We start from the raw sequence: 23,798 nt of genomic DNA on the forward strand, positions 1-23,798 counted from the left end.
GTGTCCCTCCATCTCTGAAAGCATCTGTTGGGTGATGACAATAATAATAATAATACTTTCATAAAGATTCCCATTGTACACACAGATATGGATAGTTACAGAGTAGTACACAGCCTGTCCGAGACTGGAAGAAACAGCTCCTCACTTTTGTAGTACAGGGTTGCCTTGCTGGTGGCAGCCAGATAGGGCCCAAAATTTATTTAGAAGACTGTCCTAGAGAAGGATTTGGATCATCCTGCTCCTAATTCTCTTGGTGAACTCTGGACGGAGGCCTCCAGCAGTGATTGCAGGGGTGTACCCAGACTCCCGTGGAAGGATTTAGCGGTAGGTCAGATAACAATGGAGGGCTTCATTATTCTTAAACCTTTTCCTCTAGACACGTATCTAGGCATACCTTGTTTCGAACAACCTACTCTTTAACAGTACTCAGACTTTCAAATTCTGACAAGGGCTGAAGCCTGTGTGGGTCAAGTGAAACCTTGTTAAGACAGGTGCTGTGCTGGGATTTAGCGACCCATTCCAGCAGCGGGGTGCGTGAATTTTGAGGCTCTGCTGTAGGAGAAATGCAGGCTCAGGCCTGCCTGCCAGAGAAGGGTACCTGCCCTGAGCTGGGATGTGGGCCAAAGGAAAGGTTCTTGTTGGCACCAAAGCAAAGATTTCTATGTTTCTGAAGCTTCACAGTTTAAGAATAATTCATAACAGATGCAGGATGCAAAATTGAGCTAAATTAATTAAGCTGAAAATTAATTCACAGGGTTGGATTTTCCACTAAACTTTTTTTAATAGGGTTGTTCAGCTGTAGAATATATGTGATTAATAGAGACTGCTTCTTACAAACAGCATTTTACAGTGTGATTTTGAAGTTAAGAAACTACCTGCAATGTAATTGTTCAGGCCTCCTAGGCCTTTACTTGTCAATAAGGGCTTAGTAGGACCTTCGTCTTTACTGCTGCTGGGTTTGGGTAGTAGTGCAAGAGGAAGGCTATCACTGGGTTCCTGCTTTAAGTAGGCAGGTGGGCTGCTAGAACATATAGTCACCTTTGCTTGCCTTTTCAGAGCACGCACAGCACCTGTGTAATGCTCATAGGCAGGTCGTAGTATGATCTCCTGCTGATACATCTGCCTTGCTCTCCCTAGCATCAGTGTACGTGAAAGGGAAGAAATAATCTCTTTGTTTCTGGCATCCCGAAGTTGAACCCTTTTGTTTCCTTAACACATCTGAAGCTACACTCTTCCTTGAGACCAGAGGGGTGTCCGAGCTTTAACTGCTTATTACATATGAGGAGAAGCCAAGAGGAGTGGCTTGCTTCAGAAGAGAAGGCTCTAAAGAGACCTTACTGTGGCCTTTCAGTACCTAGGGGGGCATGTAAGAAAGATGGGGACAAACTTTTTAGCAGGGCGTGTTGCGTTAGGACAGGGGGTGATGTTTTTAAACTAAAATAGGACTACAATAGGACAAGGAGTAACGGTTTTAAAATAGTGGGGGGTAGATTTAGATTGGAAATTAGGAAAAATTTTTTTACGATGCAAGTTATAGAACACTGGAACAGGTTGCCCAGAAAGGTGGTGGAAGCCCCATCCCTGGAAAGGTTCAAGGCCAGGTTGGATGAGGCTCTGAGCAACCTGATCTAGTTGGGGATGTCCCTGTTCCTTGCAGGGGGGTTGGACTAGATGACCTTTGAAGGTCCCTTCCAACCCTAACCATTCTGTGATTCTATGATTCTAAAAGAGGGTAGATTTAGACTGGATACATGGAAGAAATTTTTTACATTGAGGATGGTACAACACTGGAAGAGGTTGCCCAGAGAGGTGGTGGATGCCCCATCCCTGGAAACATTCAAGGCCAGGTTGGCGGGGGCTCTGAGCAACCTGACCTAGTTGAAGATGTCCCTGCTCCTTGCAGGGGAGTTGGTCCGTTCCAAACAAGGAGCACCTCCTCTAAGCTCAGCAGAGGTGCATCCTGATGAAGAACAAATCAGGCAAAAAGGCCAGGAGGCCCATGTGGATGAGCAAGAGGCTCCTGTACCAACTGAAAGTAAAGAAGGAAGCCTATAGAGGGTAGAATCAGAGACAGGTAGCTTGGGAGGACTACAAAGAGGCTGTGCAAGTGGCCAGGGATCAGGTGAGTAAGGCTAAAGCCCTGACGGAATTGAATCTGGCCAGGGATGTCAAAAACAACAAGAAGGGCTTCTATAGGTATGTAGGGGACAAAAGAAAGTCCAAGGAGAACATAGGCCTGCTCCAGAAGGAAACCGGTGTCCTGGTTACCCAGGACATGGTGAAGGCTGAGGTACTTAATGACTTTTTTGCCTCAGTCTTCACCGATAAGGGCTCTTGTCCCGCAACACAAGCTGTGAAAAGTACAAGCAGGGACAGGGAGGATGAAGAACCGCCCACTCTAATCAAAGAGCAGGTTCGGGAACATCTGAGGAACCTCAAGGTGCACAAGTCCATGGGACCTGATGAGATCCATCCGCGGGTCCTGAGGGAACTGGCGGATGAAGTTGGCAAGCCACTGGCCATCGTATTTAAGAAGTCGTAGTGGTCTGGTGAGGTTCCCGATGACTGGAAGAGAGGGAACATAACCCCCATTTTTAAAAAGGGGAACAAGGAGGACGCAGGCAACTACAGGTCGGTCAGCCTCACCTCTGTGCCTGGCAAGGTCATGGAGCAGATTCTCCTGGAAACCATGCTAAGGCACATGGAGAGCAAGGAGGTGGTTGGTGACAGCCAGCATGGCTTCGCCAAAGGCAGATCGTGCCCAACCAATTTGGTGGCCTTCTATGGCGGGGTCACAGCATCGGTGGACAAGGGATGAGCAATGGATATCATCTACCTGGACTTGTGCAAAGCTTTTGACACTGTCCTGCACAACATCCTTCTCTCTAAACTAGAGAGACATGAGTTTGATTGACAGACCACTCGGTGGATAAGGAGTTGGCTGGATGGACGCACTCAGAGAGTGGTGGTCAACAACTCGATGACTTGAGCGGTCATGAGTGGCATCCCTCAGGGGTCCATGTTGGGCCCAGCCTTGTTCAACATCTTTGTCAGCGACATAGACTGTGGAATAGAGTTCACCCTCAGCAAGTTCTCTGGTGACACCAAGCTATGTAGTGCCGTTGACACGCTGGAAGGGAGGGATGCCATCCAGAGGAACCTTGACAGGCTGGAGAGCTGGGCCCATGCCAACCTCATGAAGTTCAACCAGGCCAAGTGCAAGGTCCTGCACCTGGGTCGTGGCAATCCCAGGCACAAATACAGGCTGGGTGGAGAATGGATTGAGAGCAGCCCTGAGGAGAAGGACTTGGGAGTGATGGTGGACGAGAAGCTCAACATGAGCCGGAAATGCACTCTTGCAGCCCAGAAGGCCAACCGCATCCTGGGCTGCATTAGGAGGAGCGTGGCCAGCAGGTCGAGGGGAAGTGATTCTGCCCCTCTACTCTGCCCTGATAAGACCCCTCCTGGAGTACTGCATCCGGTTGTGGAGCCCTCAACATAGGAAGGACATGGACCATTTGGAGAAGGTCCAGAGGAGGGCCACAAAGATGATAAAAGTGCTGGAGCACCTCTCTTATGAGGACAGGCTGAGAGAGTTGGGGCTGTTCAGCCTGGAGAAGAGGAGGCTCCGGGGAGACCTGATAGCAGTCTTCCAGTATCTCAAGGGGGCCTACAAGAAAGATGGGGAAAGGCTGTTCGGTAGGGCCTGTTGTGATAGGACAAAATTTAAGATAGAGGGAGGTAGATTTGGATTGGATATTAGGAAAAAATTTTTTACGATGCGGGTTATAGAACACTGGAACAGGTTGCCCAGAAGAGGTGGTTGATGCGCCATCCCTGGAAATGTTCAAGGGCAGGTTGGACGAGGCTTTGAGCAACCTGGTCTGGTTGGAGATGTCCTTGCTCCTTGCAGGGGGATTGGACTAGATGACCTTTGAAGGTCCTTTCCAACCCTAACCATTCTGTGATTCTATGATTCTAACCCAAACTATTCTATGATTCTATGGCAGCGAAGAGCTGGGAGTGATCCCAGGCCCTTCATGCTGGTTTTGGTTTTGCAGCTGCTGGTGTTTTGAGTCAACCTTCATCTGTGCTTTCTTCCTTCAGATTCAAAGAGTAGTGTTGCTTTTCCAGATGTGGAAGATAATCAAGAAGTAGTACCATGAAGGGCAAGGGGAAGGAAAAGCATTCCTTCCAAGGTCACAGAGACTACATTTGCTTCTATTAAAGTTGTCATTGACTCTTAATTGTCCTTATGGAACATTAGCTTTGAAATTTCCTGCAGAATCAACTGTGTGCAAATCACTTTGTTCAGCCAAACTTTTGACCTTTTCAAGTATACATTGTGAAGTCCCAGGACACTAGGTATTTCAAACTTCAGATTTAAATCATGAAGCTATCCCCTCTGGCTAAGAAATAATTTTCTTTCATCTAAGTTATATATGGCAACTTTTCAGTTAGCCCACAGTGTCTTTTTTTTTCTGTCTATGAAGATCTGACATGAGTTTAGAAGCCAGCTGACTGAATGAGTTGGATTCCACTAGAAGGTTTTTCAAAGTGACTTTAAGACAGTTGTTTCCAGACAAAGGACCTTAACATAGTTTAAAATAAGTTGTCAGTTAAGCATGGAGTAGGAAAAAAGCTAAGTGGAAAAAATTAAAATAAAATATAGCATAATTTTAAAATAGTCAGGGAGGGGTAGACAGGAACCACAAGAGACACGCTGATTTAGATCAGTGGTTTTCAGCCTGTAGCCTGCAGATCTCTCTGCTCCAGGAGCTACTTCTGACAGGTCTCTGAGATTAGGGGAAACATTGCCTGTATGCTTGAAAAATCAGGAGACTTCTGGACTGGGGAGAAGAATGTCTGGAAGAGTGAGGTATGAAGTAAAAAAATGGCCATTGCATGTCTTGGGAGAGCCAAGTGTTGCATGTTGCAGAAAGAGGCCAGCCAGTAGCATGATTACGCTTCGGAGCCAGTGAGCCCAGAGCTAAGCAGGGACACTGGTTGTAAGGGCTTTCTAGCGTGGATGCCATGCTGCACAAATGAAGCTCTGCTGTCTGGTCGTCTGAGATGCTGTACCCGTAGAGTGCTGTATCATGCTGTATGATCGTCTTCCGTCTTTTTGAAAATAGTCTAGGGTTGTCTGCTTTCTGCATTATTGTATGGTACAAGTATGAAGATTGGAGGGAGGTCACCATCTTGATGACATGCAGATGAGAAAGATCCAAACAATGTAGTCTTTATGGATGCATTAAGATGAGGCATTCAAGGTAGTGGGTTTCCTCCTGCTTCAGGGCTTCAAAACCAAGGCTGTTTTATAACTAATGCTACTTTTTGGGCAAGTTACACAAGGAGTCTGTCATATGACATGTCGGAAGATGTTCCCCTCTGCTACTTGAGGTAGCCCCCCTTAAACTTTTTATTTCTCTTTCAGAATAGAAGAAATCTCTACAAGCACCTACTTTTGACAAGTTTAACATAACTCATGTTGACATGCTCTCTTGTTGCTGTCAAACAGGTTTCTTCTGTGAAACTGAGTTAAGGCTTTGTAGGGAATTGAATAGCTTCCTGTGAAGAAGGGAAGGAAGGAATCTCCTACTATTTGAAATATGTGACAGAATACACACTAGGTTCTGTGTATAATCAGGCTTTCATCTGTATCCTCATATGAGTTTAAAAAAAAAATTTGCAAAGAGTTTTTAAGGTAAGTTCCGAACTGACAGATCTTTTGGTGATCAGAAATAAATTGTTACTTTAAACGCCCATGAAACAAGCCTCTAGCGACACTTTCAAAAGATTTTCTGTGACACAGGCTGCTTCTAGATGTGTTTCATAAGACGTACAGCTGAATTGCTGCTGCCGCATAGGAAAACCCATAGGAACATGGGTTTTCATTTTTTAAATGTCTTGTTGTGTTGCATGTGAGTGCTCAGATTAAACACGCTTCTATGTGTCCTGAAAGTAAACACATTAGTACTAAAAGGTCTGTTGGCAAAATTTTTATAATATGCTGAGCAGCAAATTCTTTATCAAAGGTTAGAGATCCTGAAGTTGCCATGTCTGTGGAGGAGAGATTGATCTCTTTTTAAAATAGCATCCACTGCAGAAACTCTTGGTAGAGGCAAGTCTACAGGAAGAGCAGAGCTGTGTACAGGATGAGGCTCTGCAGCTGAAGCTGTGCGGTAGCCAGTGCTGGTCAGGATTCGGTTTGCGGACAGAGCTCCGTAGGGCATATTGCTCTGAGTCTTCCTCAGACTTCAAATTGATCAATTGGAGCATAAAATTCCCTCAGAAGACAAATTAAGAACAAAAAGAACAGGGAGAAATTGTAAAAGGCACCACATGAGCAAAGAGAAGCTTCTGAGTATGTTTGTTTTGCCTGACGGTGTGTAATAAGTGGTATAACTCTTTGTTGGGATCTGTGGCTCAAATGAATGTGGATATAGTACCCCATCATGCTGGGCTCTCCTTGTCATCTCTGTGTAGGCAATATTCTGTAACAGTAACCTATTTGTCCCATTTCTGGGTGCTTTGGGTTTAAGAATAGCTGAGTTCATGGGACACATTTGAAGGCAAAGTTGAGTGCTGGGAGACAAACAGAAGGATGTTTTCCAGGTTTTTGTCAGAGCACTGGCTCTTCCTACATGTTTATGGGTAAATTCTGAATTCTTCCCACTGCATGTCAGACAAAGTACCAATAGCAGAATGAAAGACATTTGGTAAAAGTTAATTCTCATCAAGTTGTTTATTCAAAACAATGCCTTAGTTGTGGTGGAAATTAGTGTTTGGTACCTTGCACAATACCATTACTGTACTCACTTTAAACACGTATCATTACAGTTTTCCTTTTCAAGAATTCTGGAGGATTGGTGCCAACCTGTGCTCTGTTTGTTTTCTTGAAATAAATTTTATCTGGATTCAGGGCAGTTGTAGACTGACTTTTATATTTGGGGTTGGACAACATGTGGGAGAACTGATGGATTTTGTAAAAGCGTAACAGTGATTATTTAAAACATTCTGATCGCATTCTGACTTAACTGCAATAGGAGAGGTAAATTCTGAATGAGAACATGATCAGGTCTTAACATTTTTAAGAATTATTTTTATTATGGCTGTGACTGATGATTAATGAATACAGTGAACTCAGCAAATCCTTCCCCTAAGGTTTTTAGGATCTCTGGAGTTTGGGTAAGTATTTTCTAATGTAGAAGAAAGTTTTTTTTTTTTTTTGAGAAAGTGGAAAATAATGTAATTTTTTTAAAGGAAAACAAAAAACATTTTATTATTTTTTCCTCTACTACCCTTTCTCCTACTGTGTATGTTTCTTGGAAGCGGTGTAAATGATGAAGACAGCAACTTAAACAATGGAATGTGTGATCTTTAGCAGCTACTTTTGTTGGTATCTCTGGGAACCAGACTAGTGGTGTAGGATACTAAATGTAGGCATCTAACTTTGCAAATGCTCGGGAGACGTGGTATTTATACACAACTTTCCTGTTTCCTCTATAATTTAATATATGCGGCTAATAAACGGTATATTGAGATTCTGCTGTAGCCTTCATTAGGGATTACAATGAATTTAACCCCAATACAAACTTAATTTTCAAGTTCTCGTAATGTCTAAGTTCCCATATTCAGATATTTTGGCATTAGCCTAGATATGCTTGGGAATGTAAAACATGTATCTAAATGAGTGTTTGTATCTCTGTTTTAATGTGTATGGATATGAATAATTTCACTTTTAGTTCACTGATACTCTTTGCACGTCCAAATACTGCACGAAGAGAGAGTTTACCTGTGATTTTAAATAGTACAAATTTCCCTTTTCAAAATAAACTTAATATTGAAGTAAGAATCTGGGCCTCTAAAACCTTGACAGAAAAGAGATTCTATTTTAGACTGGTAAATCCGTGTACCTTTGAGAGAATACATACTCAAAATCCAAACAGACAATATTTGAACTTAGAGTTACTTAATGGTACTCAAATAAGCAAAATTATTTATTTTGCTGTTCAATTTTCCTTAATAAATTTATGTTCTATTTCTCACTGAAATTATTTGCCCTCAAGTCTAGAGCTGTAATAAGTTCTCAATAAATGTAAGCTAGTGGTAAACTGCAAAGAGCTTTTAATAATGTTTTTATGATATTTTTTACCTATTGCAATGCTTTTATCTTAGAAATAAAAATCTTAGCTAACTCTTTTTTTTTCTCAAGAGGCGCTTCTGGAAGGAGTATGACAATTTCCCAGACAGGTGAATGGCCACTTCTAGCCACCAGGTTAGCAGACATAGAGTCAGACTGAGTAAGAGTTTGAAAGGATTTGTTCTTAGTTTAGGTGGGGGCAAAGGCGAAATGGAGTTTAAGCACAATCTGAGCATCTGCTTTGTCCAAAGGTGAGGAATGGAAAAGCTGACGGTCACATTCATATTGTCACTGCCCAATTTTTGCGAGAATTCTTTAACTGACAAAAAAAATAGGGAGGAAGGAGAGAAGCATTGGGAAGAAAGATGAGTATATGTGATGTCTGTTAGTTTTAAAAAAGAAGAAAAACTGCTTCTTCAGCAAATTGAAAGTGATGGGCTCTGAATTTATCCTTAGTGTATCAGAAGAAGCGGTGAAGGATCAGGATCATTTTTTTCCATGGTGATTCTTGGTTTTTGCATTCGCTTTTTTTTTGCTACTAAGTTTGACTGATGAATGGCTAGTTCTACCAATTCCTTGTCACGTTTCCAGGCTTCTCATTTTGATATTTCTTCCAGCATTCAAGCAGTCTTCATTCTTTCCTGATCTCCATTCACTCTCTTTCCTTCCTACCCTGTGGTTCAGAAAGCATCTCCTGTTTATACTTCCTTTTCTCCATGTGTTTTGCTTCTCCTAGTCCTGTTCCTTAACAGTGTGATGAGAGCTTGGGTAAAGATTAAAATTTCAATTCAATATTTTAATGAACGTTAGTAGAGTAATTTTTTTCAGTTTTAGTAGAGTGTAACATCTTCACAAAAGTATGCTCATTTCTGTCACTGCAAATGTTGACTTGCAGTGGCTTTTGTAAAGGGTAATTACATGGTCTAGTAGAAAGCAAATGATGGAAGTTGTTTATAGTAACATCTACTTTTTGCTTATAGTTTAAGTTGGCTTTTTCAGTAAAAGATAGCGTATGCATCATTTGTCATACAAAGCCATATTTAGGAAGAGCAGAAGAAGGAAGAAAACAGTGCTGTGTGCAGTGTGTGATAACCTATGGAGGAAAACAGTATTGTACATCGTCTACAGTTTGTGTTAACCTTTATTATCACACTAGCTATTTATTTAGTCTGTTTTGTGCTGATAATGGTCATCCTTGTTACAGGCAGATGCAACGGAAGCCAGAAGCACCTGCAGTCACTTACGCAACATATCGAGGTTCTGCAAGAATTAGGCAGCTACTGAAGAATCAATCAGAAATGGCTGAAAAAGGAAAAGAAAGTACTGAGAACAGAAATGCTTCAATGATCAAAGAAAATGGAGAAATCCAAACAACTGTCTCTCCGAAGTCAGGACACTTTATAAAAGAAAATGAAGAAAATGAGGGTAAAGATTACAAAGATGGTGTTGTAGTAAATTCTTCTGCATTTAAAATGGAAACAAAAAAGTCTGGTAAAACTCAGCATTGCTTGGGTAGCAGTAAACATGAAATAACTGCAAAGGCCACAACTTCATCTACTGAATCATCTCGTGAGATAGACTTAAAACACACACCTGCTTTAGCTGCAAGAAAAGTTAAAAGGACATATTCACTAGATTCATTATTGTCATCTAGTAGTAGAAACAGTGAGAGCCTAACAAATTCTGCTTACCAGACTACCAATTCCCTTAAAATGAGGTCTGCAAATGACTTGATTGGAAAAGAAGTTGGACTGCTGGGAGAAGCAGCTCTGTTTCAGGCAGACAAATATGTCACTTCCAACGTTAATAAACATAATCATTGTAGTATAGCAGCTAGTAAGGAGTCCACAAAAGAAATACAGGCTGATTGTTTACATTCACACAAATCAAAAAATAAAACAATTAATGAAGAACTACAGGCAAGTAAGGGAGAACATTGCTGTAATCATCAAATGGATAGTCACTTGAAGCTAACATCGGATGTCTGGATGCTTCAGTCTAGTACCACTACATTTCAGCAGCAAGCAGATCAGCATACAGGTGGTGCAAATAAAGACAGTGATCCAGGAAAAAGGGATACACAGAAAATTGTGGCAGCTGTAGAAAGGGAGCAAAATACACAGAATTTTCTTGCTATTCCTATTTTACCTCTTAATGAACAAATACCTACTTTGCTTAGCACCGAGTCCAGAGAAGAAAAATGGATAGCCACAGGTAATCTGACTGCTTCAGTGTCTTCTATTAAAAATCATGAAGATATGGTAATGGGCAGAGGGACTTGTAATGAAGAACTGAGTGAGTCAGGGGTACCAATGCACGTACAAAGTGATCACCAGTTAATCCTTGTGGAGAATTCTAAGGATACTGCCGCACCGCAGACTGGTTTACCTTGTCTGGAAACTGAGGATGTGGAAATAATGAAAGTTTTATCTGAGGTTGCAGGGGAAAACCTTGCTGATGTACCGTCATGCATACATGGGCGTGAGAGCATGAAATCTAACTTCGAGCCAGCAGCACCTCTCTCTGTTACATACAAGTTGTCTTTAGAAACTGGAGGCTGTTGCTTAGCTTCTCTTCATTCTAGTTGCAAGACTGAAAATAAAACTATAGGGAAAAGAGAAGACAGTTTAAAAGATATGAGAGAGACTGTTTCTTGTCCTGGTCTGGAATATGAGAAGAGCAAATCTTTTGAGCCTGTAGAGGAGAGGCTCTTGGAAAGTTCAGTTCCTGTCCACAACTGTGGTCCTGCTTCCCTTGAAACTGTTCAAGACGTTCCTGCCAAGGCATTAGTTATACTCACAGAAGATAACACAGCAAAAGATGTACCTTGCCCTTTAATCAGCGTTGACAGGATACATGATCATAAGCTTGCTGATTCTAAAATCAACAAGGCTGGTGTGACTGAGGTTGCTCTTGTTCCTTCCAAGTGTAAGGATTGCATCTCTAAACTTTCCTCTCATATTTCTGAGTCACAAGAAAACATTCTGGAGGTTTCTCATTCTGCCTTGAGATATGGAGAAAGACCTTTGACCAACCATTCTGCTTTCATCTGTGAAAAGGACATTGATGTAGATGTCATTTCTGAATCTCCACCTGTTTCTGAAGATAGGTGTATTCATTTTTCTTCCAAGAAGGAAAAGAGTAATAAGCCTAGAATATCAGCAACAGTACTTGATTCTTCATCTGACAACCAAGGAAAAATGCCTTCGCTTGCCACTAAGTCTGAAAATGGCCAAGTTGCTAGATGGTCTGCTGCTTGTGAACAGGACAGCTCTATTTTTCCAGCTGCTGAGTTTAGGAGAATAATCCTTGAGGACAGAGTGACCAAGGTGCCCCTTTGCTTAGGAGACCCAAGAGCATCATGCCCAGATGGTTCTCTGAAACCTGAGCTTACTCCAGCTGTGTTTGATCACTCTGCTGCTGGAGTAGATGTGGGAGGTATTTGCATCCCCACGCCCTCTTCACCTACTCTGGGATCCAGAGAAGCCTCCAAGCTTTCCATTTCTGCCTTGGAAACATTGGATCTTGCACAGGGGAACAGTTATTCCTCCAGTCACAGAGCTGGTTATGGGGCAGAGGAGACCTCCTCTGCACAACAGGCTGACGACAGTGTCTTGACAGAGGCAATGCTGTCACCCACCTGTCCTTTGAAATCTTTGGAAATGGCATCCAAGTTAGCCTGTACTGAGAGCGTGTGCAGAAACGCTGTGAGACAGGTGAGTCTTGGTAACCGTGCTTCTGCTATTTTGGAAGCCCCTTCTGTGACGGATGGTCGAACAGCTGCTGCACCTGCAGAGTCAAATGAACTTGGTGCTGAGGAAGTACGGGAAGATGCCAATGTGAAGGGACAAGAACGTGCTAAATTCCAAGATGCTGCTGTTTTGTTTAAAAGAGCTGAGGAAATAGTGGACTCGGTTTTACACTTGGCTATAGAAGAAATAATAGCAAAACAAGCCTTTGGTGTTTGCCAGCTTTGTGGGAGCAAGGATGATTTAATAAATATGAACACTCTAAATGATGAGAAAGCTGGAACTGTACAGCTGGAAGCAGGAGAAATCCAGCCAGTTGTGCAGTCGTTAAAACGTTTTAATGAGAGCAGTGGAGGAGGCTCGTCTTCATTTACAGGAAGTGAAACAGTGGATACAAATAATCAAGATGAAAAGATATTATCTTACATCCCTGATAAAATTGACCTACATAATGCACTAGCACTAAAAGCAAAAGAAATAATTGATGAAGTCATTAACTCAGCCAAACAAAAACTGGCATCCAATCAGTGGCAAGGCAGTGAGAGTAAAAGGCCTTCTGAAAAGGTTGAGCCTAAACCTGAGGCTGAAACCCCACAGATTTTAAACCTGGATATGAAGTTACCTGCCAAAACACAGGAACCAACAGAGAAGGTGGAAACTCGAAGCGTAGCTGTGAACTGTGAAAAGGCAGATCGCTCAGGTTCTCCTTTGCTTCCAAATGGCAAGGAAAATGGCACAGATTGGCCCCAAAGAGGTGGAAGGATACTAAATAATGTAGTGACATGTCAAACAAATGGATTTCTACCCACAGACAGTTCAGCAGGATCAGAATCAGATCTTATAACACCAGGAAAAGAGAGACACAACAGAAAGATGTGTGAACATCTGGCTGCAGCAGAGACGTGTGGCAAAGCTGAAGTATCAGCAACTAGTAGAAAATCTGATGGATCTTTACATTTAGTACATAGAGATGCTACTGTGACTGAAGAGAAGCTTCTGTCATTGCAGTTAAAAGATTCATGCAATAATACAAATACACCAGAGTGCACATTGCTGCCGACTGTAAATGTTAATTTGTCATCTTTTATGCCAGATGAAGAATGTATCAGCATGCAGAGTGAATCCAAAGAGAACAGCAGTCCTCAGGGGTCTCTGGAAAGCCATGCAGGAGGCAGTCCGTATGAAGACTGCAGAAGAGAGGCTGCAGAAGAAGTACCTGCAGAAGTAAAAGAAGATGCAGAAGATGCAAAGGCAGTGGTGAGTAAAGAGGAACTAGCAGAAGCGGCAAGTGAGATAGCAAAGGTTAATATTGGATTAAATACACAGTTCATTGTACCTGAATTGTCTGTTATTGGAGAGGGCAGTGAAGGAATAGACTGCTTCAACACAGTATTTGCCCCAAATAGTGAGAATCTGAAGCAGGTACAAATGAAGGATCAAGATACGAAGAGAAATGATCAGCTTGAAGAAAATAATCTGGACTGCAGTGCTGATATGAAGGAATCAACAGATCTTTTGGCCATTTCTCCACTGATTGAACAGTGGGAAAACAGCTCTTTTACTATCATTTATGAAGGTGCCCTTCAAACTGAGAACAAATCTGTGTCAACTGATGATATGGAAACTGGTTCGTGTTCTCCTTCTGATTTGCCTTCAGACGGTACAGATCATCTAATGTGTGAAACAGCGAAGAATAATCATGAGCCAGCCTATCTTTATGGGAAGGGTAACAAGTTGAAAGAAGCAACAGATGGCCGTAGCTCGGGGTCATTTCTGAGCGTGGAGGCCAAGCGCTATAGAGTATATCCTTTTTCTTTGTCTCCAATATACGAAGACGACAGCTCCCAAGAAGACTTACTTTCCACAGGTGTGTCGCCGGAAGGCCATCCTAGTGGAATACCTAAAGATAACAGTGACCATGCTTCTGTGCTTTCCCTTCTCCAGTCAGTTTCTGAGCGCTTACAGTTTACTGCTCAGTTCAGTGAGGAGGAGGAGGAGGAGGGAGTGGAGGACGAGGAGGAAGAAGAATCGTCATATGAAGAAAATGTGCTGGATGTTGAGAGAGAAGACAACTGTCTTTCCAGTCGGTGGAGAGGGAATTTAAAAACAAGCCTTCAATCAAATGACCAGAATAGATCTTTGTTTTCTGAACAGTCACTTTTTTTTCCAAAAGAGCAACTTGACTCTAAGGAGGAACCAGAACTGTTTCCAGATGGGGCTTCTCCCAGTCAAACACCTTGTAAGCCGGTTTCACAGAAAGCTGATGCTGCTCTAAAGTGCCCTCCTACAAGTGTGTTCTACCAGTATTTGAAATCTGCCAGCAATTCCTCCTCTGAGAAGGGGACCAGGTTTGGAAGCATTCTCCAGGATATGCTGCAGCCAAAGATTCGTTGGTGTCAAGATAACACCGTGCCAAAACTGGGAGAATTGTCGATGGTAAGATGTTGTGTCACGTAATATTAATAATCAGTGTGATTAACCCAGATTCAAAATTACTGTCCTCCCTTTTTAAGGTTAATTCTTTTATCATATACAAAAGTAATTAGGCTGTTTAAGATCAAGGTTTAAAAAAAATTTCTGATAAAATAATTTTTAAAACGTAGTATTCTTGGTTCAGCACTCAGATGAAAGTGACTTAATTGTAAAACAGATGATGTGAACAGAAACTATAATAGTTAAAAATATATAATAGCAAGTCTGTATAACAGCAAAACACAGAATTGTCCACATTAAGGACATTTCAACCCGAATATTATGAAATTGCCACTTGTGTGAAAATCACTTTTTAATTTCTTCCACTTCTGAGATTAGTAGAGCTGTGTTGTCAAAAAAAAAATAGAAATATCTGCTTGCTAGGCTATTTGATTGTTTCGTGACAGTCTTCTACAAATTGTAGCTCAGTTAGCTAGTGAGTAATACAGCTGCTTCCATAGATTAGCATTTCATTTTTAGTTTATTTAAAGCAATGGCAGATGAGGGTATGGAAACAGGTCTTCCAGTATTTATAAATTGAATAGGCTGCATAGACCAAATGCGTAGCTGAAGAAGAAAGTCTTTTCATGATGTTGGGAATATTTCAGTCTATACTAGAGGTCGGTTTTGGTTTTGCCACCGTTAAGACATGCAGTTTATTGTTTGCTGGGAAAGGGTAATACATTTCTAGAAGTTACAACTTCCATAATAGTTCTTCCTTTCTAGTGCTTGCTACTTTCTACTGATTGTTTGATTCTGTTAGACTGTGATAGTGAAACAAATCTTAGTTGTTTCTGCTAGTGACAGTTCCATACATTTATAGGAATAGTGGACCCGGAATAACCTGTCTATGCTTTGTGCTGCTATTGTAGATGTTGATAGTTGTTTTCAATTTCCTTTTAATTTCAGAACCTCATTGACAGGGCAAGTCTCAAATACAATCCAAGACCAGGAAAGGTAAGTAGAATTTGTGTCACATAGATTAATATGATATATGGAATCATTTGTTATACCAAAATTTTTGAGTGGAAAGCATCTGAAGTTGTTAGTCTAGTTTTCTGTATTTTAACGGTGCATATGCTTGCACGTGCTAATAATGAGACTATGTTATTAAAAATCCTGACACTAGTAATTTTACTGTATTTCTGTCAGCAACTGCTGTTTTAGTTCAGTAGAATGTTTCATAAAATAAGAAAATCTTTAGCATATAAGTTGAGTTGCTGGTTTTATTCCAAGCAAAAAATAACTGCTTACGCTGTAAGTTGAAATGGTCCCTCATTCATATGCATTGTACATTGTTTCAGATTATCATTTATGATATTTATGGCGACAAAAGTAAGCAAGAAGTTCATTCTGATGTGCTAGATACCACGTCCTGGATCTTTCCCATTGGAGCATTACTTAGAATAATTAGAGGATGGTAAGAAATCCAGGTCATATTTAAATAGAGTCTTTCCAAAAGACTGTCTATGAGTTTCTCTTGTATTTTCATTTCTTTTACTTACGACACGCGTCTGATCTGTAAGAGTGTCTTTTAATTTCTTTATAATTAGAACGATACCAATGAAAAAAAGCATAAAACAAGTCTTCAAATGCTGCAGTACAAAAAAAAATACTGTTTCTCCTGGGAGCTAGCTTCAAACAGAAAGTTTCTAATAGAACCACAAGTAAGTTCAGAATTCTTGCCTGAAGTGCTGAGACAGTACAGCCATAATCATCACTAGAAGCATGTGTATGCCAAAGAAAGTGTTTCTTTTACAGTTTAATTTCGTTATACAGTAGCTGTTGCAAAAGGACCATAAAATGAACAATCTCAGCTGCTGTTTATAATGTAGCATTTGGAGGAATGTGGATGCAGAAGGATATACAAGTACTGTTAAGGTAGATTTTGCAAGTCTTTCTCTGTTTGCTTTGAGAAGCTGGGGCTGGGACCATGTCAGCTGTTGCATTGGAATTTATTTGGTGGCACTTATAGTGAATGTTTCTGACTGTCAGCCATAGTAATGACGCATGTCGCATTTGTGCGGTTTTGAGGCAGCATTGTTTGGTTTTGCTTACATTTCTTTAATATCCGAAGAAATACTGAATGCCATTATCGGTATGTATGTGTTTTATGCCTTGCATTTTATCTTTGATGTGTCAATTAATATATTTGTTCTGGTAAAATAAGGCTTTTTATTTGTGTTGTGTTTTAGCTGTATTTTTGTGCAGTTAATATTTTAAGTTATGTTGGGCTACGTCCTGGAGGAGGAAAACTGTGTCTTTTACTTTTAAAGCACAGAAGTACAAGCCCCGTATTTATCTGAAGTGAATGTGACTACTGAGGGACAGCATAAGAAGGGGTTGATAGTTGATTTGATAAGGAGAGCTCATTACTGAGCTTTCCAGCAAATGTGCTGTGTAAGGACAGTCTTACCTAACAGCAACAGCTCACTTCATGATTTCGTTATTACAGTTGGATTTTTTATGAGAAACCAAAGTTCCAGGGTCGGAAATATGTCCTAGAAGAAGGAGAGACTGTGCTGGATCACCTTTGGGATCTTCCAGGCATGAAACATCATCGAAGAAACCTCACAGTTGGGTCAATCAGACATGTAACAAAGGTAGACTTTGTTAATAATATACTCACACAGATAATTCATTTCTGTTGGTGAGAGTGGTGTACTACTGGCAATGGACAATGTGTGTATGCTGTGTTTCTGATTTTATTCACATTTGCCGTGAATCACATTTTTCACCTTCAAGATAAATTCCAAGGTTTTTGCTGTGCTACATTTCCCTTTCTTCCTGAAGGTAGTAAGCAGATCTTTCTTTGCCACTACCTTTATCTGATGTGGAGACTCCTCTGCTTTTAGATGTTTAGCTGTCCAGTTAATTGAAATTAAATTGAATCAATTCATATTCTTCAAAGAAGTGCTTAAACTAGCTACTGTGTCTGCATGGCTTCTGTTTTGGAAGCTAGGAGTTGGGATTCCAATCCCATTTGTACAGTGTAGCCTCCAAAAACTGCTGTCGCTCCCTTTACAGCTTTGTGCCATCTGTAGAGTTTCCATGTCAACAAGTGGTACACCTACAGCACCTGGCTCTGCATACAGCCAGAAGTTTAAAAAGCGTTTTGTTGAAAAGATAGAAATCAAATGCCTAAAACTAAATATAATGAATCCATTGTTATTCAGTAAGTGAGGAATATATTTACCAGATCTTGTGATTTAAGAAGACTTAGTGCTGTGGTTTTTCAGAGTAATATTCGAGTTAGTCAGAGGGCAATGGCCCTTTACTGTAAGTGAATTATCATTTGTATCGCAATGTGAAAGGTTTTCAGAAAAAGTGATGTTTCTTTGTTCTCTGCTGTTATAGAGGTCATTTTAAAATTGATAACCTTTTTGTCATCAGTATAGGGGCGTAATGAAGAAATACTTTCTCATTCTCTTAAAGACTTAACAATAAGTAAATACATTCAAAACTGGCTGAGGGCATGAATAATGAGGTTAACATTTATTTAAGCTAAACAAATTAAAAGAATTTAGCAAATATGCAATGTGAATATTGATCAATAATGTGGAAGGCAGCTAAATAACTGAAGAAATGCCACAGTAATGTATGGAACTATGGTGTAAGGGAGGGAAGCTGAGTGTGTCTTGGGTATCAAAGAAAAGCCTTGGATAGGAAAGCCACTTTATCAAGCTTCATCAGGCTTGATAAAAATCTTTGCAATTCAGCTAAGTAGGTGTGAGCATTTTTCTTCTTCCAGTGCGTGGTTCATTTGTATGGGACACAGATGGAAAGCTCTTGTTAGAGTACACTGCTTCAGTAATCAACACTGTTTCTTGTGTAACTCTAACCTCTAGCCGGTGTGGTTGGTTGGGAGGACTTTTGCTGTTAGTCCATAGGGCTGTATGGAGCTGCTGTGGGTGTGGGAATCACTCAGACAAGTTTTGTCCTCTAAACCTTGATTCATGAAAGCATCCCTCTCTTAGGTTGTACTTCAACTGCTGTGGAAGTACTTTTAGAAGGTAGTTTACCGAAGGGCTACTTTGTTTTATTTATTTGTGAAAAATACAGCTGTTTTTTTTTAATTAATAAATAGCAGTTGCTTTTTCAGGCAGCTCGTGTGTGTGATCTGTAGGATCACATGTTTTACTGTCATTCTCTTTTTCATAGGCTGGGTGGCTCCATAGCTTTTTCTCCTGTCTAGTCTGGTCATATTGGCTGTGTGTCCAGGCTGTCTGGCTGGTCTTCTGATTCTTAAATTGTCTTCGTATGGTGCTTGTTTAATGGCTACTCAGATGCCTTGAGTTAGCAGATTTGAAAATTGGCTAAATATTTGAGAAGAAAATTACTTGCCAAGAAGAGAAAAGCAGATGTTTACTAAAGAAACTGGAGGAGGTACATTTAATATTATTTTTATTTTTTACTGGCAGATGTTAGTTTGCTGAGAAACAGTCTGCTAGTAGCTTCATGCCTTGATTTGGCTTCAAGCCTCCACAAAAAGCAAAGGTTCTGTTAGCTTTGTGGTTAGTCTGTGGCTTGACTTACTGTGGATAGGCATTAGATGTATCCATGTGTGTTTAATCTGAGGAATTTAGGAGGGAGAAAGAAAGATCCCAAAGGAACAGATCATGCAACTAGTAAAATGAAGGCCTATTTGAAGTAATGGGGAGTCTGAATTCCACGAAGGCAAGTTGATGTGAGCCTAGGCTAGCAAAATCTGCCTGCACACGCAGGTTCAATGCAGCTCCTGCAGCACAATCTGTTTAGCTAAGCCAGTTCTCTGGTTTATTGCAAGTGGATATATTGATCTTATGGAATTGGAGGGGTTTTTATATCTGTTTCTGGAAACCCAAAGAGAGTGCTAAATGTTACTTTCGCGAAAACAAAAGCTGAGAAGGGTTGCTGATGTTTCCATTCTGGAGTAGTGTGGTAAAATTCTGTTTTGCAAGGTGATGAGATCTGAAACAGCAGTTTATAATCTCTGGCTGCAAGATGGTTAGGCAGGAAATAACTGGATTCCTTATGGACTCCCCTTAAGCAAAGGTCTTTGTAATGAGAATGTTCATGAAGGGTATGCTGCTTTTGTTTGTGTGGTTTGCTAGGTGAAAAGAAGTTATTAATTGAAGCAGAGACTACTTTGTCAGATGCCATAGGAAGACACTCAGCAGCTTCATATTGTCTCATTTGCTAGTTGATATTTGCAAGAAAATAGATTTCTTTATTTTATTTTACTACCAGCCCTGTTGAGTTCTGTAGTTTGGTTTGGTGGTGGTGGGTGGTAGCAAAAATGGTACAGAGCGGGAGAACAGGGAGAAAGAATTATGAATCGGTAAAAAAGGCTGAGGGACCAACAGAGAGTAAGATTTAAAATAAAAAATGCTGCAGAAGCTGATGTGTCCTAAGGACAAACTGTGTATCAAAAGTAAGATGCATGTCTAGACTGTATTAAAAAGCAAACTTGCGAATTCCAGAACTAATTAAGCTTGATTTTCTCTCATCGTTGTTGTGGCATTTAGCTTCAGAAGCTAGACTTTAGTCATTCTTTGTCCTGTTGTTGACATAAAAGGCTACCTCATTTAAAGAAACTATTTTGATCCCTTCAGTCACCGTAGCTTATAGCTCCAAGAAGACCTAACAGTGCTGAAACTATTTAGGTCTGCTGGTGCTGTTAGGGCTGTAACCCTAGATCCAGAAGAAGGGTAAATGACCAAGACCACCTTGGGTGGGATCTCTCACTTGCGGTGGAGCTATAGTCAGACTATAAAAATGTCTGAGATGCCACCAAAGAGTGATATTGAATGCTAAAGTCTTGAGGGTCATCTTAACCCTCTTCAGAAGAAGCCCTAACCTTTCTGCTGAGGGGCATGTTGCTGTTTTGGAAGTATTTGTTCTCTGCAAGCTAGTGAGAGTATTCCCCGTGTTTTTGTAAACACCTCTGCTCCCAAAACAGCATGAGGGAAGCACAGGCACTCCGGGATGACTGTACAGAGGTAGGAGGAGAGAACCACAAAGTAAAGAAAGACGGAGTGGGATGCCTGGAGGCCGTGACCTACCTAAGCATTTGCTGGCTGTTTATTATCATTGGAAATGAACGTAACTACCTAATCTGTTTGCTGTGCTTTTTATTCTGTTTTTGCCTGGCGTGTCTGTAGGATAATTAATATGGCATGAGTTCTGACTGCTTGTGATGGGGGTGGCAGGTCCAGGGGTGTATAGGGAGGAAACTTTCCAGCTTTGGATCTGGCGTGAAACACTGTGGTAATAGTTCTGCGCAGTAATAGTTTTGCATGTGGGTATCTCATTTGAACATCTTGACGCCTTGCAGATGAAAAGGCTTTGGACTGAAGGATCTACTTCTCAACCTGAATGCTATCATATTTGTGTGGTTTTCATTTTGTTTCTAAAGATGGTGGCTTTATTAGAAATGTTAAAGAAGCCTCTGAAAGTAATGATGCCTATTAAGTATGCTCAAGCAAATATGAACATGCTAGGGCAAATATTTACCAGCCTGAAATTTACATGCTTACATTATATAAATGAACGGCATAGTCCTTAAGTGTACATCTGCTACTACAGAGTTTCACCTCATACAGTAATACTAAATTTAACTATTTTCTTCAGTCTGTGAATTAAGAATAAGAATTTACATATAAAATATATGTACATTGAACTCAATGTTTAAGTCAAAATGTATATTTGTGATTTTTTTTAAAATGCGCTTAGAAAATATAATGTAATTGCTCAAACACCTTATTACCTTTAAAAATAGTTATTTGAATTGCTTTTGATGAAGACCTCTGCTTACTATGTGACACTTTAGAAGGGACTTTGTGGACTTAATCTAGTACACACAAGAATACCATCAAGGTGGGTAGAGTTTTCTAATGACTGTCAAAAACTGGCTGGAGAGAGGTGGTGATAAGTAGGAGAGATTTTATTATGAGTGCTTTTGCTTTACCTGCCGTTTGGAGAACTGCTACATCCTTCATCTGTTGAGATGGAGCCTGCCTCATGAGCTTCGGAGTCAGGAAAGCAAACTTGAAAAGAGTATACACACTGGCTTTTTCCAGTCTTCAAATGGGGGGGAAAAAAAAAAAAAAAAACAAAACCAAACACCTCCTACTGAATTAAAATTAAAATTAGACATACTCAGTCTCATACTCTGTCTGAGCCCACAGGCAAAGTTACTTTATTTTGCCACTTGTCTAGTCTTGTAGGTACTTTGTTTCAGAATTTATCTGAAACCATAAAGAGTCTAACATCATTATTTGTGGAATTCTTATAGGTGCAACTTCTGATTTTCCATAGTAAGCTTTATTGCTTGATTCACACATTTCAGCCTTCTCACATACCAGGTGTTATTAGAAAAATACCCAAACCTCACATATTTCTTAACTGTGATTTAATAAGATACATGTGAAAACCGAGGAGATTTTTTTTAAAACTTGCCTAGCAATACACTTAAAATTGAGCAATGGTGTTCCTTAGCACTTTGCCATAAAGTAGCATTGCACTAGAAGTCTTTTTTCCTAGTCTTTCTGGTTTTGCTCATGTGAAAATAAAAATTCTATTATTGCAGTTTTTGTTCTGAAAACAAATAATGTGCATTGTTTGCAAGGCACAATACAGAGGAAACTCGATTGTGCCTGAGGGAAAGTTGCCAAAACAGTATACTGGCTTACTTCAGGTCTCATGTGGAAAATGAAATAATATCCTGAAGTCTGTTTATTATAATTGTCACATTTATTGCTGACTGTCAAATAACTACTGAAAGAACTTTGCTAAACAAGAAGAGGTGTGTTTGTAGGTGGGGTGTTACTCCGTCATTTGAAAGCCCCGGTGAAAGCCTATGTAAAAAGGGAGAACAAGCAGGTGGTGTCCTGAGGTGAGGTGCTGTAACTTTTAAGAGCTTTTGTGCCCTGATGCTGGGTTTCTCTGCAAAATCCTGTGCTTTGCCTTTCGGGTCTGGTAAAAGCCACAGGCTGTGTGGGATCTCTCTTGTGATGTGACCCTGCCTGGGTCCTCAGCGAATCCAGTTACCAGGTGCTTCTCAGAGGGTACCCTCAGGGGCAGCTTCTCATCCCTCTTCTCTAGTACACATGCAAGGGGCATCTTCCTCCAGCCACATGTAGGAGTTCTGGGGTCTCTTTATGCTGTGGAAGCCCTTGGCCTAATGCAAATAGGCCTGTGGGTCAGGAGGATAAAGGGAAGGGTGCTGTGAAGTTATCACTGAGAACCAAAAGTTTCCAGCTACAGCTGAGCAAATCCTGTAAGCAAATGAGCCGTTTTTCACCATAACAGGAAGACTGTTCTGTTCTGAGGATCTTATAGAAGATCTTCATTGATTCATGATGTGTTTGGATGCTGGGAAAGAAAGTATTGGCAATGCATTTTATCTAAATATTATGAAATCAATGTGGTTCAATAAAATCCTTGCAAATTCTGGAGAAGATTGTGTGTTCAACAAGTTGTTATCCAGCATGGTATCTATCAGTAGAAAACCTTCAGTCAGGTAACAGAGGTTATTGCTCTGTAGTAGCAGGAAAATTGCTTGCTAAGCTGTATACTTAACAAAAGAAATATTTTCTAGTACTGTTCTTTTTGTCTAGATGCTGTAGATGTATTCAGCATGACAGAAAATTGAACTCATATGGCTTGAAACCATAGTCAGATGCCTAACAGAACCTAATTATCGCTGCGGGAGGGAGACGGATTGTAGTAGACATTTCTAGAAAGTTTTATTTACGCACGCATCATGTGTATCTATATGTGTGTTATGGAAGCACTGTCTTTAAAGAAAAAAAAAGTCAGCAGTATTATATTCATAGTTCATCTGTCAGTAAGTACTATCAGATCCTTTACTTGGAGAGTATTTAAACTGCTCAGCAGACATAAATGCATAGTTCTTTGAAAGTTAGTGCAAGTTGGAAATATACTTCCCTTAACTTTTCTGAAAATTTTAGTCTTAATTTAAAAACATTTAAATAAACTAAAACCCTTCCCTCATATGAAGCCTGGACTTAGATTAGAAGGGTGAGAAGACAAGGGGAAAAAGAAAGAAATGTTACTGATCCTTCCCCAATTACGATGGGGCAGATTCTGCAGCGTGGATAAGATTTACCCTTTGATTTGTTTCCGCAGGACTGTGGCATTCCAGAGGTAGAGTTCTGCCTGGCAGCTGGTGGTACAGAGGGACTTCCTATCAGCATCCAGAGTGCAATTGCCAATTTAGAAGAACTGGATGTTGAGAAACACCCTTATATGAGAGTCAAATCAGGAGTGTGAGTACTGAACCTCTTTAATAGCATTTTGCCAGCAGGTAGAGGAGCAACATCATGGAATGAAAGTCAGTCAGCGATAGGAACAATATTTGGGGGATTTTGCTACAATAAGTTAAGATACACTAGATATTCCCAGCTCTGCATATCAGCGTTGTGCTG

The 23,798-nt window shown here is 40.6% G+C and overlaps 1 protein-coding gene across 2 annotated transcripts in view; it reads left to right on the forward strand.

The window, feature by feature from the left end:
• Nucleotides 1–23,798, forward strand: part of CRYBG3 (crystallin beta-gamma domain containing 3) — a 95,986-nt gene that overhangs the window by 32,291 nt on the left and 39,897 nt on the right. For both annotated transcript variants that reach the window (XR_015260659.1, XM_086763150.1), the window contains exons 4-8: nucleotides 9,351–14,331; nucleotides 15,277–15,324; nucleotides 15,672–15,787; nucleotides 16,823–16,970; nucleotides 23,500–23,639. Coding sequence is in view for 1 of the 2 variants with exons in the window: in XM_086763150.1 (XP_086619276.1) it covers nucleotides 9,351–14,331; nucleotides 15,277–15,324; nucleotides 15,672–15,787; nucleotides 16,823–16,970; nucleotides 23,500–23,639 (5,433 nt within the window). In the remaining variant the exon portion in view is untranslated. The remainder of the gene's footprint in view (nucleotides 1–9,350; nucleotides 14,332–15,276; nucleotides 15,325–15,671; nucleotides 15,788–16,822; nucleotides 16,971–23,499; nucleotides 23,640–23,798) is intronic.

Source organism: Chlamydotis macqueenii, chromosome 1 (assembly GCF_036417535.1).
Source record: "Chlamydotis macqueenii isolate bChlMac1 chromosome 1, bChlMac1.mat, whole genome shotgun sequence".
Lineage (NCBI taxonomy): Eukaryota > Metazoa > Chordata > Aves > Otidiformes > Otididae > Chlamydotis > Chlamydotis macqueenii.